Raw genomic sequence first — 17874 nt, forward strand, 5'->3', positions numbered from 1 at the left:
ATAAATATATTGAAAAGCACCAGTCCAAGTACAGATCCCTGAGGCACTCCACTGTTTATTCTTTTCTACTGAAAAAAATGATCATTTAATCCTACTCTCTGTTTCCTGTCTTTTAACCAGTTTGTAATCCACGAAAGGACATCACCTCCTATCCCATGACTTTTTAGTTTTCTTAGAAGCTTCTTATGAGAGACTTTGTCAAACGCCTTCTGAAAATCCAAATTCACTACATCTACCAGTTCACCTTTATCCACATATTTATTAATCCCTTCCAAAAAACAATAAAGCAAATTTGTGAGGCAAGACTTCCCTTGGGTAAATCCATGTTGACTGTGTTCCATTAAACCATGTCTTTCTATATGCTCTTTGATTTTGATCTTTAGAATAGTTTCCACTGAAGTCAGGCTCACTGGTCTATAGTTTCCCAGATCACCCCTGGAGCCCTTTTTAAATATTGGGGTTACATTGGCCATCCTCCAGTCTTCAGGTATAATGGATGAGTTTAATGATAGGTTATAAATTTTAACTAACAGATCTGGGGTGCATACAATCTGGTCCAGGTGATTTGCTACTCTTTAGTTTGTCAATCTGGCCTACTACATCTTCCAAATTCATAGTGATTTTGTTCAGTTCATCTGACTTATCACACTTGAAAACCATCTCCGGAACCAGTATCTCCCCAACATCCTCATTAATAAACACCGAACCAAGGTATTTATTTAGTCTTTCTGCAATGGCCTTATCTTATTAAGAGCCCTTTTAACTCCTCAGTCATCTAACAGTCCAACCGACTCCCTTGCAGGTTTCCTTCTTAAGATATATTTTTTAAAGTTTTTATTATGAGTTTTTGACTCTACAGCCAACTTCATTTCAAATTCTCTCTTAGCCTGATAATCATAAATAAACTTGCCAAAGACATAAAAAAGTGAACATATTTTGAAACTTTAAAGGCTGCAGAGAGCATTCAATGTGGATATGGTTGCCTCAGTGCCTGCAGCAGATGATACAGTGGAGCTGTATGTGCATATCTGCCATGAAACTAACTGAACAATTCTGCAAAGTATGTGACTAGTCTGCGTGTTAGATCTGGCAGCAGGACCAGCAAAAGCAGCACAAAATTGAAAAGTATTTAGAGTCAAATTCCTGCTACCTGCTCATTCATGTACCGTCTTCTCACGGCATTCAAAGGTTGAGTCTAAAACTAAGTATCCCATTACAAACATAAATTTAAAAAAGAACCCAGAGTGAATTCGCATGGTGAATTTACACTGAACACAACACAGGCTGCGGGATATCTTTCAGAATACAGAAAGGTGCACTGAAAACATTACATTTTATCGCTGTGTACTACCATTTGTGGCAAAGCTTCCAGTAAGCAGGGAGCTGATTTCTTTTACTTTCAGCATGACGTAGTTCCATGCTAACCAGGCCACTTTTGGCCTAAAGTCTGTTTTTATCACTTCCATCTTGCACTACTGAGTTCTAATACTCATACTGTGGAACACCATGCCACTGGAGTTAAGGTTGCAAAAAGACAGCAAAGCCTTCAGAAAAGGCTTAAAAACCTGGTTATTCAAGCAAGCCTATCAAATAGAGAAGGGGAAACAGTGAGGCAGGCGGTGAGAGTTACGAACAAATAATCTATCTCTGTTTTTACTTTACCTTCTCGTCCATCACCAGGAGGTAAATTTGACACTTATAAAGTTAGAATTATTTTTAAACTGATAAATCCTGGACAGTATTGTATCACAAACCAATTATATTATTTAGAAATCTATGTACCGAACCATTATGGCACTTGTGTAAATTAATATAGTTCAGCATCCTTATTTTATGTGCCCTATTGTAAACCGTTCTGACGGATCCTTCTTAACGACGGTATAGAAAAGATTTAAATAAATAAATAAATAAATAAATATTAACTTCTCACCTACTCTTGTACCAGCCTAAGAACAAACCAAAGAAACTGCACTGCAAGAACCTTTGTGACCATGTTGGTCTGAATACAGGACCTATGAGGTCTCAAATGGTTGCGTATATCATCTTTGGATAATTTGTCTGTGGGGCCACCCATAGGCATTATGACCTGTAACGAATCGGGTTTCCCCGGGAGTAATACAGCTACAAGAACCAAGAGGCTTTACTCTCAGGCCATCTCATTCCAACACTGCATTTGCAGTCCTGCTTTTGCTAATAAAGGCAACAGAGCTAGCTCTCTTTCCTGTCCTCACCCCCATACCCCAAACACTCTGGCATGTGAGTAAAAATTCAGAAAGATGTCCTGGTGAATTCTGAGCCATCCAGTCACCCTCCCCTGCACAAAAAAAAGTTCTTCAGAACACTTTAAGGCTCCAGCAAATTCTTCTCAGCCACCATGCCACATTTTTAACAAAAAAACAAAACATAAAGTGCATCAGGAAAGTAAAGTAATTAACTTACAAATTGTCTGTGATCCCCTGACACTTTTTGAATTTCCTCCAGTAATGCAGATATGGAAAAAGATTTGTGCTTAATTAAACTATATCCACCAGGCATTGTTGCTTAAAATGTGGTTAGAAATGAATTTATCGAAACAAATAAATCTTTTGTTCTAGTCACTGGGATGCGATCATTTAAAAGCAGAGAGAGAAATGTGTGTAGTTTGGAAGGGGGAGGCACTGCCCCCAGGATGCAGCACTAAAAATGACCCCCAAGAACAAATGTGCCACTTGTGTCTGTCACTGTGATGTCTGCAGGCAGGTAAAGGCTGACCTGCCATTGATTCCTGCTTAACAGACTGGAAAACAATGAGGTGGGATTATCGTGCTGAATGTGTCAACATCTGACCACTATTTCAAAGGGTCACTTGCAGCCAAGCCGGAGGGGGATCTGTTAAACAAGTTTTTCCTTTTGTACTGGGTGAGGCCTACCCAATCTAAGACAATCGAAGTTTATTTACATTGCACTTTTCCATACTGTTCAAAGCAGCTAATAATGATAGTACAAACATGGAAATCACAGAAAAAAAATCAGTAACATACAAATCAATACAGTGTAAAATAGGCAAAAATAAAAGATAAAAACATAAGCAAGAGCTTGGCAAACAACAGGGACATTCAGCAGTCAATATTGAGTGTTGCAGGAAGCAGGAATTTAGGCATCTAAACTTATCCAGCTAAATTTGGCCGGAATATTCAGCAGGAAACCTAACCAGTTAGTTGAGAAAGTTTACCTGGCTAACTTTAGACTGGCCCTCTACCATGACCAGACCTACCCAGCTAAATGTAAGCCCTAGAATACCTCCACATTACTCTTTTTTTATCTTGGTAAGTTTTAGCTATATAATGATTTACCTGGCTAAAACCTTCCTGTCCGGCAGGCAGGAAATTCAAAACTTGGGAGAAGGGAGGCTTGTCTAGCTAAATCCTAAACTTAGCCAAAAAATCCCCTTTGCACATTGACCTCTTAGGTTACACATATATTTATCAGTTTTTTTTTAAGTGTATTGAGACAGATTAGATGTCACTGTGACTGCTGGAAAATAGGAGGATTTAGGGTAAAGGATGGGTTGAATATTCTCTGGCTGAATGCTGAAAGCTGAAAAGATACTACTGGGGATTTCAATAAGAATAAGTACATTTTTTTAAAATTAGTTTTGGGAAGGATACTCACACATATTTTCAGAATTTGCCCAATGCTAAGTGAATTCTGGGAGAAAAGTACATGACATTATAGACATTCTGTAAATTTTGAAAAGAAAATGTAAATGAAAATGTAACGTATTATCATAGCAATTTATTTATCTTTGAAAATTGCTAGAATTGTCAATAGGTTTTACCCGTGCTAAGTGCATGTAACACAGGTAAATAAATGGGCTTCTGAAAATTGTTACAATGGTATGTTATGTTTATATTTTCCTTTGAAAATTATCTTCATAACCTGCAACATCCAGAGATATAGGTATACAAGGCCTCACACTGAGGAAAATTAGGTCAAAGACATGGAAATACTCTTATAAAATCTTTAACTTGGCAACAAAGTGCATTCTCTGATTCTCTGTCTATGTGAAAAAATCTGCAACACTTGGGGCCCTATGTTAGTCACAAACGAATCAATAATTGTGGCTGGACAAAATTCTAGAAATGCAGAACACAGAAAGGCTAATTAAAAAAAACTACATAATATCACAAAGAAGGATAATCAGATATGGGCATTTTTTGACTACTGGGCTGCAAACCAAAGGGATGAAACCTCAAGGCCTACCTCTGCCCAGCAGGCAAAAGCAGGCATTCAATATAACTTGCAGGTAGGGGAGACATATCTGGTTAGCAACCACATTAAAGCTGTACCATGCAGACGTTCTTGCATTGCGTTTTTACAGAAAAATCAATACAAAGGTTATTATCTAAAAAGTCTTTGAGGGAAATTTTCTAATTGTTTGCATCGAGACACCTGCGAGTATGATTCACTGGCAGCTTTTATACCGATTTTCAAAGATAACATATTGGGTAAGTTTTAAAAAGACCTGCGCACGCCGAAGCCGGGAGATACGCGCACCTGTGGGGGCCAGCGGGCACCATGCGGATTTTTAAAGGCTCCCGTGTATGTGCGTGACTCCCAGTGTGCGCACAAATCAAAAGCAGGGCGGGGCCGTGGTCTGGGCAGGGCCCGGGCATGGCGGGGGAAGGCCCTGAGATGTGTGTGTAAATATTTACGTGCACAGGCGCCCGCCGGGATCCCCTCTGCTGCGTAACTTTACCACTGCTACAGATGGTGCGTAAGTACAAAGACAAAAAAAAAAACCTAGGCTAGTCAGCGGGGTTTTAAGTCTCGGGGCTAAGAGGGGGAAAGGAGGCTAATAATTTAGGGGGGGGGGGGGTGTGTGGAAGTGCTATCCCTAAAGTGGGAGAACTGGGAACGAACTGGGAAAACACAGTACAGCGTCGGCGCGCGTCCCGTATAAAATTCCCCCCATTTCCGCGGCAGAGACGGCGTTTGCACGCACACGCGCCCGTTCACATAAAATTGTGCGCGCATGTCCGCGAGTTCTGCCTATGCGCCCAGGTTATAAAATGGCCGTGTCTCTGGGTGCGAGCCGGCATATGCGCACCCAGGTGCGCCCGCGTGGCTATTCAAACGTTACCGTCTAAGTGCATAATTTTACATTCGCACCTGCTTTTTCTGAGCGTCTTTTTTCACTGAAAATAACATGCATAAAGCTGAACATGTGAGCTGTAGGCATTTTTCCTCTGCCCCCCGCCGCCAACCAAAACATGCTGCGTGGAATGTCTCCTCATAATCCGGCTGAAAGCACGGGCAAGTACTTTAAGCCACATTGAAAGCGGGACATTTTCAAACAGCCAATTAACGTGGGTGCGATGCTTTTCACCAGTCTAAATCTCTTTGGAAATCTCCCTGCCATGCTTTGGTTCAAACTGGCGCAAATTCTGCAAAACGTACTCAGAGAAAGCATTCATCAAAATTCACGGTTTTATTCAGAAACCGAATCTCTTGCCCACCCTTGGGAGGCAACGTCTTACCTTCGCATACCGGGCAACATTCCCCAGGCACTTTGACGGGGTTCAGGCAGCTCTGCCCGCAGGCTGTGGCCATGCAGTGCGGCTCTCCATTGATACACTGGCAGAATGTGCAGTCATCTTCCCTCCAGCGATCTCCGTGCGCCCGTATCTGGCTGCTGGCATAGCAGCCGGCAGGGTTGTGAACAGGGTATACTGGATCTGTGTGCAAAACACAGGTTGACAATCAGCAACAATCCTACAGCAGTGGCTAAGGTGTTACTCATCTCAGACATCATGCAGGCCAACGTGTGCCAAGTGAACCTTTCACATGTGATGTTCCTCTCCAGTATCTTTAGAGCAATGCCTCTTAGACAAAATGCACAAGCAGAAGCAGCAGCTGCACAGCACATTTTCTGCTTACATTTGCTTGCAAACCATCAGAGACACTTCATAACTACTGTGGTTTAGAAGACTAAACATTCCCTTCAGGCCAGTCCTCTGCAATAAACGGAGAAGATGGCTCAAATCAACTTGAAAAAAAGGGTGATTCTGGGCTTCCAGTTCGATTAATTGAACCCCTGAATGGCAGTTACAGACTGGATGGACCGTTTTGCTTTTTGTCTGTTGCCTTTTAGTACGTTAGACCTAGCCTCTAACTGAGGCCACCCAGGACCCGTCGGACTTCATTTGCAACTATCAGAGATTTTTCCCCCCTATTTGAACTCTCTCCCCGCTCTTGTCTGGCCCAGGTGTTGAAGAAACAGTCCTCAGCCCGGAGCTACCAACAGTGACTATATCTGGCAGCGGGTACACATGCATCGTGAGTTCAGCCACTCAATCCTCGGCCTCAGTTCACTCAAGAAGCAAAACGTTCTCTGTTCTGGAAGATAAAATCCGCCTAAACTAATTTTTCTTAAATCAAGTTTCCCTTATGTTTTCCAATAGTGTTTTGCTCTGCATTTCCTGTTTTAGTTTTCTGGGTAGCCCTGAGATATCGAAGCTGGGTTTTGATCTAACAACTGGAGAAAACGCCTTTCTGCTTGGAACCCCCATCTGCCAAAATTCCACAGGACCGAGAAGACCATCCACTGAAAACCAAAGAGGACACACAATAACAGCAGCTTTCTGCTTGGCAATTATATTTTCCTATTTTTGGGGGTGGGGGTGGGGTGGGGTGGTCTAACTTCAAAACAGTGATCGATCACTAGAAAAATCTGATCAGAAAAAAAAAAAAAAAGCAAACGGCTAAATCAAAAAGGCTAGTGCTTGTTCTAATTCACCCCCTTGTTTGTCCGTTGACAGTAATTACAAGACCTCAAAGTTGGTCTGTCTGCCTCAGCGAAAGTGTGGTTACAAGGAGGGGTTATTAGCAGTGTACTGTCTGGTGCAACGTGATACCACCTTTGCGACAGAAGAAAGGGCTTTTTTCTTTTCTCCCTGTGATACAACAGGGACTGGTACAATGACTGGTACCACTGTTTACAACGAAGGTGTGCACCATTCTATTAAGCAAGTTGCCTAGTCTGTAAGTGCTCCAAATAGCTTATATCCTGTATCTTTTTATACTGAATCCCAGGTCACATCTATTTGCATAATCTCTGGCCACAACCAAGCTGTGGCATAAACGAGTGAGCGGGCATGAGAAAACGTAAAGCCCATACTGCTATCAGAATTCTGCAACAAGTTCTCTTCATTCTCTCTTCCATCTACTAATGAGCGACACAAAACGACAACTTTTGCTTCCCTTTTACATTTTAGTAAACTTGTGGTTTCCATCAGAGTTCCGATTTCAGGGTTAGCTCTGATTACATGAGTTCATCTTACAAGGCCCATCTGCTACTCTAGTTATCAACAGCTGGTGACCTTAACACATCTAAAGTGGCTCCAGCTTCTGGGAATCAGTATCCAGAGCAGTCTGTGTGCTAAGAGACGCCTGCAAACCCCTGACTTGGCCTGTGCAGTATTTTGCCTTCTCTTTTTTTTTTTTTTTTCTGCTTTGCATGATTCAGAATCACCCACCCTGCTGCTCTGGCCAGGTCAACTACTGAGCCAGGTTGTGTTCCTGCATTCTGCAAGACACCAGGGCTTCCTCTACTCGGAACTTAAAACCTGAGACGCTTGATGCAAATGACAGCTGCAGCCTTGGCGCGTGCTTTGCCAATCACCAGAATTCTCCGGAGGCTCCATTTGCTCCCCCCCCCCCCTTCTCAGCTTGATCTCAGCATACTCTGACCCCTCCTCCCCAGCCCAACTCAACCCAGAAACTCTCTTCCCTCTTCCCCCAAATACTTTCACTCCCCTTTATCAGTCCATGCCCAGAACTCTCTTCTCCCCCCGCCTGCCCAGTATCCCCCCCCCCCAATCCCTCCACAGCCTGAGCCCAGAACTCTCTTTCCTCCCTCCCCAGCTTGCCCGGCAACCCTCCCCTCCTCCCCCACACACTCTCCTGCAGCCTGAACACAGAACCCTTAATTTAATTTTTATTTATTTTTTTTATTTATTTGAGTTTTTCTATACCGGCATTCACGGAGATTCGTATCATGTCGGTTTACATAAAACAGGGGTGATCAATACATTATAAACGTGTATAAATATAACATGAGTATACATTTTATATATTTACAAATTATAACAAGTTATAACAGTGCGCAGAAAAAATCAGTTACAATAAAACAAGGATGGTTCTAACTGGGAAAAGAAGAAGAATAAGACGATAGAAATTTAACAAGAATAAGAACGTGTAATGTTTGGTATGTCCGTATCAGTTTAGTGGGAGATAGACCGTCTTTCTGTATTTGGTGAGATCCCTTCCCGGTTCAAGCCCTTAACTTCCTTCCCACCTCCTCAAACCAACCTCCTTCCACAGCATGACTCCAGCACACTCTGAACCCCCTCCCCAGACTGAGCCTAAGACTCTCTTTCCCCCAGCCCAGCCGCAACACACTTCAACCCCCTCCTCCCTAGCCCAACCCCAGCACTTCTGCACCCCCCTCCCCAGCATTTTCCCTCCTGTCATCTTCAACCTGGATACTTGCCACCCCGGCACTCCCAGCTTGAACCCAACACTCCCATGCCCTCCAACCCTTGGCTACAACCTGGCCCCGTTCCAAGCCATCTTGCTATTTTCCCTTCTCCAACCCATTTGTCTGCTTCTCTCCGGTTCTGCGGTCCTCTTCCCCAGGCTGCCTGTCACTGTGGCTCCATCTGGTCCCACAGATCTCTGGTTCCCAGTGGCCCTACAGACGGCCCTATCTCTTACATGCATAGACTTCTCAGTGGAGAGTGCACAACCTGTCACTCCCTTTGTCCACTAATCTTGCATGGGAGTGTGCGCCCATAACCTGGAACTCGTGTGAGTGCGCGTGTAACTTGGAAATGATGCATGTGCATGCTGAGCTATGTGTCCAGTTTGGCGAGCATGCAACTTAGTTTCCGCCTATACGTGTACATTCCTCAGCTGCTGGAAAAGTGTGCATGAGCCAACAGATAGATACCAATTTAGGATAAGTGTATTTTATATTTAAATATATATATATATATTGATTGATGATAAGACTCTGTTTAGAGTAAGGTGGCCAGATGTGATAAGGCTTAGCCAGTCTTAGATTTAACCCATACACCCATGGGTTTTTATTTTAATTTTTTCTAAGAAAAACAAGACTACAAATCCATTGATGCAATGGGGTAAAACCAGTACTGGGTCAGCCTTTCCTTTATAAAGGGGAGTTTTACAATATCGCACCTCAATCCATGGCTTGAACTACTGAAATGTTAATGGTCCATGCATAAAATGATATTCCTGCATACAATCAGCTATCTTGGGGCTCTTATGAGATACCGGACTCTGGATGGTCTCTTATTTACTATTTATATTATACAGAGATTAACACTCTTATTTCTCTATTTATTTAAAATAGTTCAAGAAAAGATGGCAAGATCTTCGGGCAATCCTTTTCTGCCATGTTGGTAAGTTACTCTAGGTACAGACTATGAGGAAAACTTTAAAACGTGCACGAGCGCGCTCACAGATGCAGCTATATGGACGCATGCGCATGGACATGTATTTTATATCGTGCGCGCAAATGCAAACACACTACATAAAATACCCATAAATCTACCCAACAACATGTTTGCGTATCATAAAATACGTGACAAGTATTTTAAACATAGCCACATAAGTTTAGACTTATCTGGTTAAGTGGCGACAAATATCCGGCTCAGTAGCGCTGTAGCGACTTATACAGCTAAGCAGGGCTGTTTAAGATTTTGCCTGCTAAGGGCCTGATTCATCAGAGTATTTTCTCATAGACACAGAATGGGAGAAAAGCCTTAATGAATCAGGCAGTAAGTAAGATAGCTGGATAAGTAAAAGAAAAGTATGATAGATGGATAACTAGCTTTTGAGATTTATCCGACTGTCTTACTTATTCAGCTTTAAAGACTTATCCAGATAAATGGTGGTTTTTCCACTATTCAGCTGGATAAGTAAAAAAATTATTGCTGGATTTTAAACACCCCCCCCCCTGCGCGTAAAAAATGGGGGTGAAGTGCATGGCCGGACCTTGTGCGCGCTGCGTGCATTTTAGAAGAAGCCCAGCCTCTGTGAAGGGGCGGTCCCGGGGGCAGGGAGGGGCGGGCCAGAGGGGTGGAGCGGGCTGGGCCGGGACAGCGCCATTTCTCGCTGTCATGGAGCCTCGCACGCTCGCCAGCTGCCGGGGTGCACACAAGTTACTTCAGGTCAGACCCTGAAGTAACTCGCGAAATACAAGGTAAAAAAAAAAAAAAAGGTTTTTAGAGGGTAGGGAGGAGAGGGAAAGGGGAAGGGAGGTTAGGGTAGGGGGTAGGAAACTTCCCTCCCAGTTCTCTCCTTAATTGGAGCGGACTGGGAAGGAACTGGGGAAGGCCCCGATGCGTCGCCATACAAAAGTTTCCAAATTCAACTCCCCCCCCCTTTACACGTTGAGTAGCGTGCACAATGGATGCATGTGCATATTTTCTAAAAATCTACCCCTGTCTGGATAAGTAAGGACATCTGCTTTGCTCGCATATTTACACTCCTAATTTTAATGATTTACACAAGGAAATGTAACTCACGTATTTTACGCACGTAAATTACCAAATTTTATAACACGTGCGGGTGAAGGAAATTGCCAGTTTTACCAATTAGTCCACCAGTTTGCCCAGTCTATCTTTAGGTCATCAAGACTCCCCCTGTTTCTTCAGCCTGCACGTCCCCCAGTTCACTCAGACCCCTCACCCGGTCGCGTTTGCAGGTTTTGAAAGAGCACCTTATATGTGTAAGTGTTGGCCCCTGCTCCTAGCCTGCCCCCTTTTTATACAAGCAAATTTATTCGTACACCATTACCTGCGCGTGTATGTTCAAGGTTTGATTAAATAGCAGTTGCGCGAATATGCGCTATTTGTGCATGCGTGTGCTCTTTTTTTTTTTATGCACACGACTCTTAAAAATTCACCTTTATGTGCCATGCTGTGTTAAAAGTACATCGTAAGGAGCAATATATTTTGCAGAGGTCTCTGACTTATGACATGACAGAAAAGAAAAATCATGGCAGCTGAAACGTCCACAGATCTGAGGCCGCAAATCCAGTCAAGTCCTCTCTTGAGTAAAAAAAAAAGAAAAAAAAAGAAAAAAGAATTCTAGATACGCCACAGCCTTGCACTTCGCTAGTAGAGGTACGGGCATACCACCCCCTGGTGACAAACAAATAAATGAAACAGGACGTGCCGCACTTTGGGGTTAAATCCTAAAAGTATGGTTTAGCAAGAAGTGTTGAAATGAAAGTTGAATGGCTGCCCAAATACAGCACTGCCCTTATTCAGCTTTCACTTGAAGCCACTTTCCAATCACTTTTGCATATTTTTCATAGTGGGGGAAGACCGCTAACTTTGCAGGCTAACATCCCCTTTGGAGACAGTTTAACGAGCGGGGGTATTGCCCTCAAGTTCTGCCCCCATTCTCATTTTGGGAAAAAGAGTCGATAAGGGCAAAGAGCAGGTGGGGAATGCTAGGAAGGAAGGAAGGAAGGAAGGAAGGCAGGCATACAGCTTGGGCTGTGCCTAATGCCCCGGGGGAATGCAGAACCTGCCTAATGCTGCAGGCAGGGCATACCAGCGCCCTACTGGAAACCCACACACAGCTTACGCAGAACGCTGAGCAGGAGCAGACAGCAATGGGTTAGTGACACCTCCTTTTCTGCCCTCCGATATGCTCCCTTCTGTTTTTCAATGTTTCTTCTAGTTATTTAATGCCAGCCTAAACACGCTGCCTGACATTCTGGAGAGACAGAAGGCAGCGTTTGTGCGGGTTTATTTTAATCACGTTTAGTCATACTTATGTTCCTTGCTATTTTCAGGTTTTTGTCAGCCGTGAGCTATATTAATGATTTCACTGGTTTGCTTAATGGTACTTGCCACTAAATTGGACATGAAGGATTAAAAAAAAAACCAACTAATCATCTCCAACAGGAATACAAAAGTCTTCTTTCAAAGGCTCATAAATAAAAGCCGTTTGCATTTTCTGACTGATACATTAAAACCAGCGCTGTATTAGGGCACTTTGGCGCCCATGGCCAAGTGAAAATCTACGCCCTCCCCCTTTATACAAGACATGACACCACGAGTTGGGAGTTTCTGTTCAATGTTTGTACAGCAATGCCCATGGCCAGTGCAAGGGTATTAGAGGCCCTAGGAAAACATTTTAGCCCTGCACCCCCCACCCCCTCACACCCTCCTCACACACAATTAAAAATTATACATTTATAATTCAGAGTTTACATGAAAAAGAATATTCAAAGCACAGTCTTCTGAAGTAAAAATATCATTTACAATATGTATATTATATTTACATGAACTGATGAGGTGCCAACCAGAAAACCCTGCAAAAATGCAAGAGATGCTTGGAATCTATAAGTATTAGGTCTACTGTAATGCATCTTGGGCATGGGAATGATCCTCAAAGACCACGAGAAAAAAGAATTCTATATAAAAATAGCAGTAACTGCCAGCACTCAAACAGCAACAATCCTACCTATCAGGCCGATACAGTAAAAATCGCGGGAGAGCGGGTGAGCGTCCAGGCCACGCGCCTGTGCACGCGATACAGTAAATAAATGTATTTAAATTAGGGCCGGAGGTACAAAGAGGCGCTAGGGACACTAACGCGTCCCTAGCGCCTCTTTTCGGACAGGAGCGGCGGCTGACAGCGGGTTTGACAGCCGACGCTCAATTTTGCCGGCGTCGGTTCTCGAGCCCGCTGACAGCCACAGGTTCGGAAACCGGACACCGGCAAAATTGAGCATCCGGTTTTCAAGCCACGGGCCTATTTCAAATTTTTTTTTTTACTTTTTTTTAACTATCGGACCTCCGACTTAATATTGCCTTTGGGTAGGCGCTTATTTCTGAAAGCAAAATGTGCGGCTTGGCTGCACATTTTGCTTTCTGAATTGCGCGGGAATACCTAATAGGGCCATCAACATGCATTTGCATGTTGCGGGCCTATTAGGTTCAGGGGGGTTGGACGCGCATTTTGGACACGCTATTACCCCTTACTGAATAAGGGGTAAAGCTAGCATGTATCGGCCTGTATGAAAGTTAGTTACTGCAAATTCTACACCAGGCCTAAAACAGCAATAAACCTCCTATTAGGAAAACAGAACAAGCCAAGCTGTTATAGATCCCTACATAGAAACTACACACTAATGGAATAACTCATCTCAGTCACACATGCAAAACACAGGCAGATCCTCAAATACAGAATAAAGAGACCATACAGTATAAATAGAAATGTATACACAAAACCTGAACTGGAAACTGCAACAAGTCAAATTCTGTATGCATTGCAACAATGTAAAAAGCAGAAACATTACCATTCCTCATAAAACAAAATTAGTAAAACTATACCAATAAAAAGAAAAACTCAAAACAATTAATTAATAGAATAACATTCAATAATCAAAACCTCATATAAAAATCTTCCAAACATGAATAAAATATTTCAAAACAGACACATCAAAATAACACCCAACGATTAAAATAAGGATTTTAAAAACGTCCCCGTTATCCATACCTTGGAACTTTTAATTTCCAGATGCCCTGAAATTGTCATGGATTAGCAGGCACACATATGCTCCCTCTCATATGCTCTCTGTCACTCCCCCACATACATACACACATGCTCTCTCACTTTCCCACACCCAAGCACATATGTTCTCTCACTCTCCCACAAATATGCAAACATGCTTTCTCTCTCGCACATATATGCTCTCTCACTTTCCCACACACATGCACACATGCTCTCACTCTCCCACACATAATAATACATGCTCTTTCACTCTCCCACACATAAGCACACATGTTCTCTCTCACTTTCCCACACACAAGCACACATGTTCTCTCTCACTTTCCCACACACAAGCACACATGCTCACTCTCCCTCTCCCACACACATGCTCTCTCACTTTCCCACACACAAGCACATATGCTCTCTCACTCTCCCACATATATGCAAACATGCTTTCTCTCTCGCACATATATGCTCTCACTCTCCCACACACATGCACACATGCTCTCACTCTCCCACACATAAGCACACATGCTCTCTTACTCTCCCACACACAAGCACACATATTCTCTCTCACTTTCCCACACACAAGCACACATGCTCTCACTCTCCCACACACAAGCACACATGTTCTCTCTCACTTTCCCACACACAAGCACACATGCTCACTCTCACTCTCCCACACACATGCTCTCTCTCACTCACTTCTTTCCTTGACCTAGCAGGTAGCAGCAATCTACTTCTTCAGCTCCCGTGGCCAAGGGAACGCCTTTTGGCCACGGGGCTGTGCCAGCATGGACTACTTCCGGCAGGGGTGCTACTCCTTCTCCAAAGCAGCGTGGCCACACAAATTGTTGGTGTGGTCAATGAAGTCCTAGTAAATGGAAAAGCGGTGCAGCCCCACCAGAATCAGCAGCATTTCCAGTGGGACTGCGTCGCTTTTCTACTTACTAAGGCTGTGCTGATCATGCCATCACTTTCGAAGGGGCAGCGCTGCTTTTCTTTTTCAGTGGACCCACCAGCAGCCGGCCACACTGTTCTCGTTGGTGCCTTTTCTTGGCGGCGTCTGTGGCCATGGCCATATTGGCCATAGGCATGCTGCGGTTCTGATTACAATTATAGCACTAACCAAAAAAAAAAGTTGTTGTAGGTTTCTTTTTCCAAATAATTCAGTTGATTGATAAACAAAAATCATTAACATATCTCACTTTTGTTCTGACTTGAGAGTCATGAGTGCTTAGCATTTCTGAAAGCTCCTATCCCACAGCAACTTCCTCCATCAGGAATCTAAATCTATCGGCAGCACCGCTGGGCTGAGACTTGGGCAGGCATCACACTAATGACGATAACATATGATCCTTTGCATCAAGCGATTGGGAGTGGAGTCAGTGAATGAGATTTTCACCAACGGGGGTGTGTGTGTGTGTGTGTGTGTGTGTGTGTGTGTGAGACCTTAACAGAAAAGATGCAACTTTATTCCACAGTGTCAAAATACAGGAAATACAAGCCTTTCAGTGTGAGAAACAAAAATGATAAAAATCTAAGAAACTGATCAAAGGAAAACATTGGGGGAGTCAAAGGTGAGTTGAACAATGTTTTTATTTTTATATATACTGACATTCAATCTGATTGATATAAGGTACTTCCCTCTCTCCAGAGGGGAGTCAATGGAGGGTAAAGTGACTTGCCCAAGGTCACAAGGAGCAACAGCAGGATTCAAACCCTGTTCTTCTTGTTTGTAGTCCACTGCTCTAACCACTAGGCTATTCCTCCTCCCTAGACCAGTGTTTTAAGTAATCTTCACTGCTAAATAAAGTATTCCACACTGCCATCAACTGAAAAGTGGCAGTCATCAGAAGGAATTCTCAATAAATTAAACATCAGTCACACCGTTACAAGTGATCAAACGGCTATGACGCCACTTCCAAAGGAGACAGCCCTCTCAGTGGCACATGCCATGCCTTGAAAAGAGAGCCATTCACCAATTACTAGCCACTGTGTCTATATCAGGTCTTCTTTAAAAGGAAGTGAAGAGCTATTTTCATAAAATAACTAATCAAACTAATTCATTCTGTTGCGCAATAATTTTTCTGGTGCTCAATTAAACTTTGTTCCATTAAGGTTTGGGGAGTCCTTCTTTCCTTTATAGCTACAACAAAAAGCCACAACTGGCAAGCTATTCCTCCCATAATACCATCAAGGAGAGGAAAACTTTCCTGTCAATGTGCCAACTTTCAGAGGGTAATTTTAAAAAAGCATTTACACGCTTAAAATTGAATTTTACCCTTGTAAATGGGCTTTTGAAAATTGCTACAAAATATGCCTTTGAATTGTCCATAGGATAATTCATGCATAAGTGCATTTTACACACGTAAATGTCTTTTGAAAATTGCTATGATAGTAAGTTACATTTACACTTGTAATTCCTTTTAAAATCACCCTTTATATGCAGAAAGACTGTTTAGAGATTGATAGCTGCTGAAGAATTGGTGGACCGTCATGGGCTATTGTTACTAACAGGACTGCTAGCAGCTCCAGTTTTCACGCATAGAGGAGGAGCAAGTGGCTATGCCTCCTACTTATGGCTAAACTAAAATGTGTTAAGAGTTAAGCAGAAAAGCCACAACAGCTTATGTATCCTCTGTTCCATCTCATGGTGGAATGCAGGGGCTCACGTGGGACTGGGTTTTGACCCATTGCTCATGGGGTCCTTTCCTGATGGGGGAAGGGAGGGGTCTTCTGGCAAACGCCCAATACAGGAAAAATCACACAGCACACCAAATAAATAATTCACTTAGCAAATGGTATATCTGCATCGGGCGCAATACACAGAGAAAAGCAAAAGACAGTGCACAATCCAAAAATCGCAGCCCATATTGTTATCAATCTGGACACACCAGGGGTGACTTCTATCAAAAACTCCCTAGCATACAGTGGCTTCGTGTACTCTATCATCTTCCCACAGCGCGCATAAAGGTTAATGGGGGATATGGGAATGAGTTCCCGGTACAACGCGGGACTCGACAGGGATGCCCGCTATCGCCCTTATTGTTTGCTCTCTTTTTAGAGCCTTTTACAACGCGAATCCGTAACTCTGCTAAAATTACGGGTGTCAGCCTAGGGGATCTCCACATGAAATTGTCTCTCTTTGCAGACGACATTCTCATGACTGTCACCAATCCTGACACCTCCCTCCGGGAAATCACCTCGGAGATCGCAGCTTTTAGTGCGGTTTCTGGTTTTAAAATCAACCTAGATAAATCCGAGATTCTCAATGTATCGGTCGACCCTAACACTATCCAGGACTTACAACGGCTATACCCGTTTAAGATAGCAAAAAGTGCCATTAAATATCTTGGGGTGCATATTGGGGCTGACATTGATGCTTTATACAACCTCAATTACACACCCCTTTTGGGTAAAATTAGGAAAGATTTACAGTCTTGGGATCGGGGTCACCATTCGTGGATGGGGCGCATAGCCATTGTAAAAATGAACATCTTACCCCGATTTTTATATCTGTTTATTACACTCTCTATTCATCTCAGCTCTGCCTTGTTGAAGTCATGGCAAAAGATCTTATTTGACTTCATTTGGCGCAGGCGACCCCCAAGACTATCACGTCGTTTGTTATATTTACCAAGGGACAGGGGAGGTCTAGGAGTGCCTCATCTAGCGAAATACTATGTGGCGGCTCAGTTACTTGTGATCACAGATTGCCATAGGGTCACCACAGCCAAACAATGGGTCGCCTTTGCAGATCGCATCTTGGGGCATATGCCACTAGAGGCATTGGCATGGCAGCCACGCGATACCTGGGTTTTTGTGGATGCATTATCTCCATCCATTAACACCACTATACGATTATGGGATAAGTGGAAGAAGCTAATTATAGGCACCCGCCTGTATTTCTATTCTACGCACCTTACCCATTTAAACAACCTCCCTGCTGGGCATCATAATCCCTCTTTCCGGGGTTGGAAGTCTAGAGGCCTGTTCCAAATTGAGCACTTCTTGGGGGGCGGCTCTGCTATGACTTGGCCTCAACTTCAGAGCACATATCGGCTACCTGCCACAGACTTTCTTACAGGATTTCAAATCTCCCATTTTCTCAAAAGTGCTTCTGTATACCCCTCCATCGCACAGGGTAAAACCCTATTTGAACACTACTGTGATGCTGTGGATAAGAAGCGGGTATGGTTTCTAAATATATGTTCTCTTGTCTGAGGGTGCAGGTGAGAGCTTCCCACATACTAAAGCTTGGGAGCAGGATTTGGAGAGGGCCATTACGGTTGA

The 17874-nt window shown here is 43.3% G+C and overlaps 1 protein-coding gene across 1 annotated transcript in view; it reads right to left on the reverse strand.

The window, feature by feature from the left end:
• The window catches only part of LOC115087101 (cysteine-rich motor neuron 1 protein-like), a 661264-nt gene that overhangs the window by 215051 nt on the left and 428339 nt on the right, over positions 1–17874 (reverse strand). The window contains 1 exon segment of the mRNA XM_029593829.1: positions 5520–5717. Coding sequence (XP_029449689.1) covers positions 5520–5717 — 198 coding nt within the window.

Source organism: Rhinatrema bivittatum, chromosome 3 (genome assembly GCF_901001135.1).
Source record: "Rhinatrema bivittatum chromosome 3, aRhiBiv1.1, whole genome shotgun sequence".
NCBI lineage: Eukaryota > Metazoa > Chordata > Amphibia > Gymnophiona > Rhinatrematidae > Rhinatrema > Rhinatrema bivittatum.